Source organism: Austrofundulus limnaeus, unplaced genomic scaffold (genome assembly GCF_001266775.1).
Source record: "Austrofundulus limnaeus strain Quisiro unplaced genomic scaffold, Austrofundulus_limnaeus-1.0 Scaffold75, whole genome shotgun sequence".
NCBI classification, from domain to species: Eukaryota; Metazoa; Chordata; class Actinopteri; order Cyprinodontiformes; family Rivulidae; genus Austrofundulus; species Austrofundulus limnaeus.
In genome coordinates this window covers 653,766-657,114 of record NW_013952477.1, presented here as the reverse complement: position 1 = coordinate 657,114, position 3,349 = coordinate 653,766, and the positions used below count along the sequence as shown (strand labels likewise).

The 3,349-nt window shown below is 38.2% G+C and overlaps 1 protein-coding gene across 2 annotated transcripts in view; it reads right to left on the bottom strand.

Moving 5' to 3' along the window:
• Positions 1-1,422: 1,422 nt before the first annotated feature.
• The window catches only part of mfsd4ab (major facilitator superfamily domain containing 4Ab), a 26,668-nt gene continuing 24,741 nt past the window's right edge, over positions 1,423-3,349 (bottom strand). For both annotated transcript variants that reach the window (XM_014010913.1, XM_014010911.1), the window contains exons 9-10: positions 2,187-2,307; positions 1,423-2,092 (exon numbers count right to left, since the gene is read on the bottom strand). In XM_014010913.1, coding sequence (XP_013866367.1) covers positions 1,995-2,092; positions 2,187-2,307 — 219 coding nt within the window. In that variant the 3' untranslated portion in view covers positions 1,423-1,994. The remainder of the gene's footprint in view (positions 2,093-2,186; positions 2,308-3,349) is intronic.

Genomic DNA, 3,349 nt, shown 5'->3' with positions numbered 1-3,349 from the left:
GTTGTGTCCACTAAGCAGCAGGTACAATCGAGTAGTTGGTTTTTCTCCATTTTCCTCTTGAGGAGGAGGTGACAGCAGTGAATAGCAATGCAGGGAAAATTTATCTTTAAAAGTTCACGCTTGCRTTTGTAATCGGCATTTCTAACCTGAGGATATTCAAGAGCCAGCATCAGAAATGAGAAGACGGAGGTTACAAAAGGGAAATGTACATTTATCCCCTTTTGCTGCCAAGACCCGAGAGAGGAAAGACCACCTCCACACGACAGCTAGCAGGACGCTAACACATCAGCCAGTACAAAGGTAGGTGTGTGTGTGCGTTTGTGTTATATGAAAGTTTTTATGCAACTTTGTCATGAGTTTTATGCAAAAGTAAAACCTTGTTAGAGTGTATATTACAGCGTAGACTAAAGCCGAGTGACGAGTGCACCCACTACCCCCGAGCACCGAGAGCAGCAGAACCTCCGCCTGATGATCATTACGTTTTCAGTTCACTAACGTCGGGGAAAACAATCCAAACCAAACAAGTAGCCCATCAATTTAAAGCCCAGACTCTGCTCTTTCCAACAATATACGTGTCACAGCTCTACGTGAAAATTTCACAGAACAAGCAGCCATGGAATAGCAAAAAAGGCTAAATTCTGGAACCATAAACAGGAACATCTTTCCTTTGTTTTTATGGCTTTAATTCACTTTGGAGTGTTTTTTTTTCACTTGGCTGGACCTGTACGCCTCCTGTGTTTATGTTGGTACATGCAATATGCTAATTCTGTACTGTGGAGATCAAGAGTCGTTGTTGGGTGAAAAAATCTTTCGCTAACACTGTGTTGACCATGAACCGTAAGTGTTGGGAGTGGCATCCAGTGCTGGGCCGGATGTCCGTGGCATATAGGCAATTGGAAGGAAACATTGGCTGTGTTTATTTCCTGTCCTCTCAAACCCAGCCGGTCGAGGCAGATGGCCGTTCGTCCTGAGCTTGGTTCTGCCGGAGGTTTCTTCCTGTTGAAAGGGAGTTTTTCCTCTCCGCTGTGGCCAGTGTGCTGTTCAGGGTGAGAGACTATGATGAAGTGAAGATTCAATGCTATTTGCTGGCTTCCTTACACTGATAACTTTTGCTAACTATTTTTTATAATGTGTGTTTGTTGTGACTCAGTGCTACAATWTATAAATAAATTGAATTGAACTGAATTGCTTCTTAAACTTTTCAGCTTTCGTTCAGCATGGTATAAGTGTGATAGACTCATGACCCCTGACTATGAAGTCTTCAGACAGAGCCTCATTARCTCATGTTTTTATCCATTTATAAGCACTTCTTTTTATAAATTTTCTCAAGATTCTCCCTCTGTTTGTTTGGAAATCCTCCTGACCTGAACTTTGGGATGCTTTATAGCAAAACCAGACCACTGCTGTGATGACATCCCTGGGTACCAAATTTTATTTAAAGAAAACACGTTTTTACTGTAAAAACAGGCCTGTATGAAACATCTTTATGTTCAATAATGATTGTGAAATCCATGTATAAAATGATTTTGTTAAAGTAACAGCTCTKGTTAGTTACAACTGGTTTTTGATGTGAAGGTGTAGATTCACTGTTAACCTTTTAAAGGTTGAATGATTGTTTGACTTTCGARCTTGATTCTGTGGCTTTTAACTTCCAAGTACAAAGTCTGTCCCTTCACATGGATGCATTTAAAGCTGTAGGGTAACTTGGGTAAAATTCAGAAAATAATAAACTTTTATACAACAGGACCTTTTCAGAAAAACTCAACACAGAATATACATGCATCAAAACAAGCTAAAACAAAATACACAAATGTCTTTGGTAATAATAATAATGATTCTATATACAGTACATTTCCAACCCTCCGACTACATATAGCAGAACAATAAATAATGATTCTATATACAGTACATTTCCAACCCTCCGACTACATAAAGCAGAACAATAATCCTTAATTTGATAAATGTTTGTAGTTTACAGAGCAGAAAACAATAAACTACTGAGTTATGGTCGTGTCATTGCTTTGTTCTGTTTTGGCCGACCCGTTGTGCTTGGCTGCTGGTTCCTCCACCATCGCTGACTTCTTCGATGTTCCTGTTGGGAAGTCAGGAGGTTTGTAGAAAAGAATTAATATAAAAAAAAAAGCTTTTAGCACATCTATGCAGTGTTTAAGGATTCAGCTTGGTACCTGTGAGGTAATTTCTGTGCATTCGCTGGAACAGCAGGAGACCAATGAAGAGGATAAAACCGATGCAGGCGATTATCATTCCACACAGCAGGAAGCTGTAGCTGCCTTCACTCTGAATAATCTATGGAGAAGGCGGCAACATTAAACGACTCAGCGTGAATTTAAACCCCAATTGTGCTTTTGATCCCGACTACCAGCYTAACTGAAAAATTTACAGGGTGCCAATGCAGCTAATGCCCAAAATGTCAACACACATCCAATTTTATTCTGTAAAACCCAAAAGTAACTTGTGACTTTGGTCATTTTTAAGCTATGACAAAATTATTTTATTATGCATMGGATATTAACGATACAAAGGTAAAAGCAAATGTTAAAACTGTTGCCAGTGGCTCACGGTTGCAAGAATAAACAGAAAACGTTGTATTGAAATAAAACTCAAAYTAAACTGGTCGTTCCACACATCAATGTTTTATGCATCTTCAGTGTTTTATGTAGGAGATATGACCAAATAATAAGAACATTAGCTTTTAGTTTTGAAGATTCTCAGGTACAAAAKAAGTCAATGAATGACTGGATGTGTRATTTGAGAGAAAACCATAAGYTGTATAGTTGAGTAATACTGAGTCAAAAAATGGGCAAACTTTCCTCACTTATGTAAAAGGGTAGGGTAACATTTGTTTATRTCGCACTTTTCAGCAGCAAGGYGATACAAAAAATGGTAAAGTTTGAAGAAATAAAAACATTTGTGGGCAAAAGGTTTTTGGGGGGAAGTTTAGACAGATCAAAACTTATTGTGTTTGACGCCTCTGAAAAATTATAAAACTAAAACAGTGTCCTTCTCCAGGTGACTCATTTCCTCTCCTTCAGATCCACTCCACCTTGTCACTGGCTCACTGAATGGTTTTTACCATTGTCCTGGTCGTTCATTTCTCCCTGTGCTTCATTGTTGTTTTGTGAGTATTCTGCTGCCTTGCCAGCTTTTTGTTTTATTTAATAAAACTTTTATTTTTGAAGCTCCTTGTGATTGCCTGCTTTTGGGTTCACCATTTTATACTACCTTAGCAACATTTGGTTATTTTTGGAAGTTGTGTGTAACTTTTGTTGACCATTTGATGTAATGGTACAAAAAAAAAAACAACATGTTATTTTGAAGTAATTTTTTA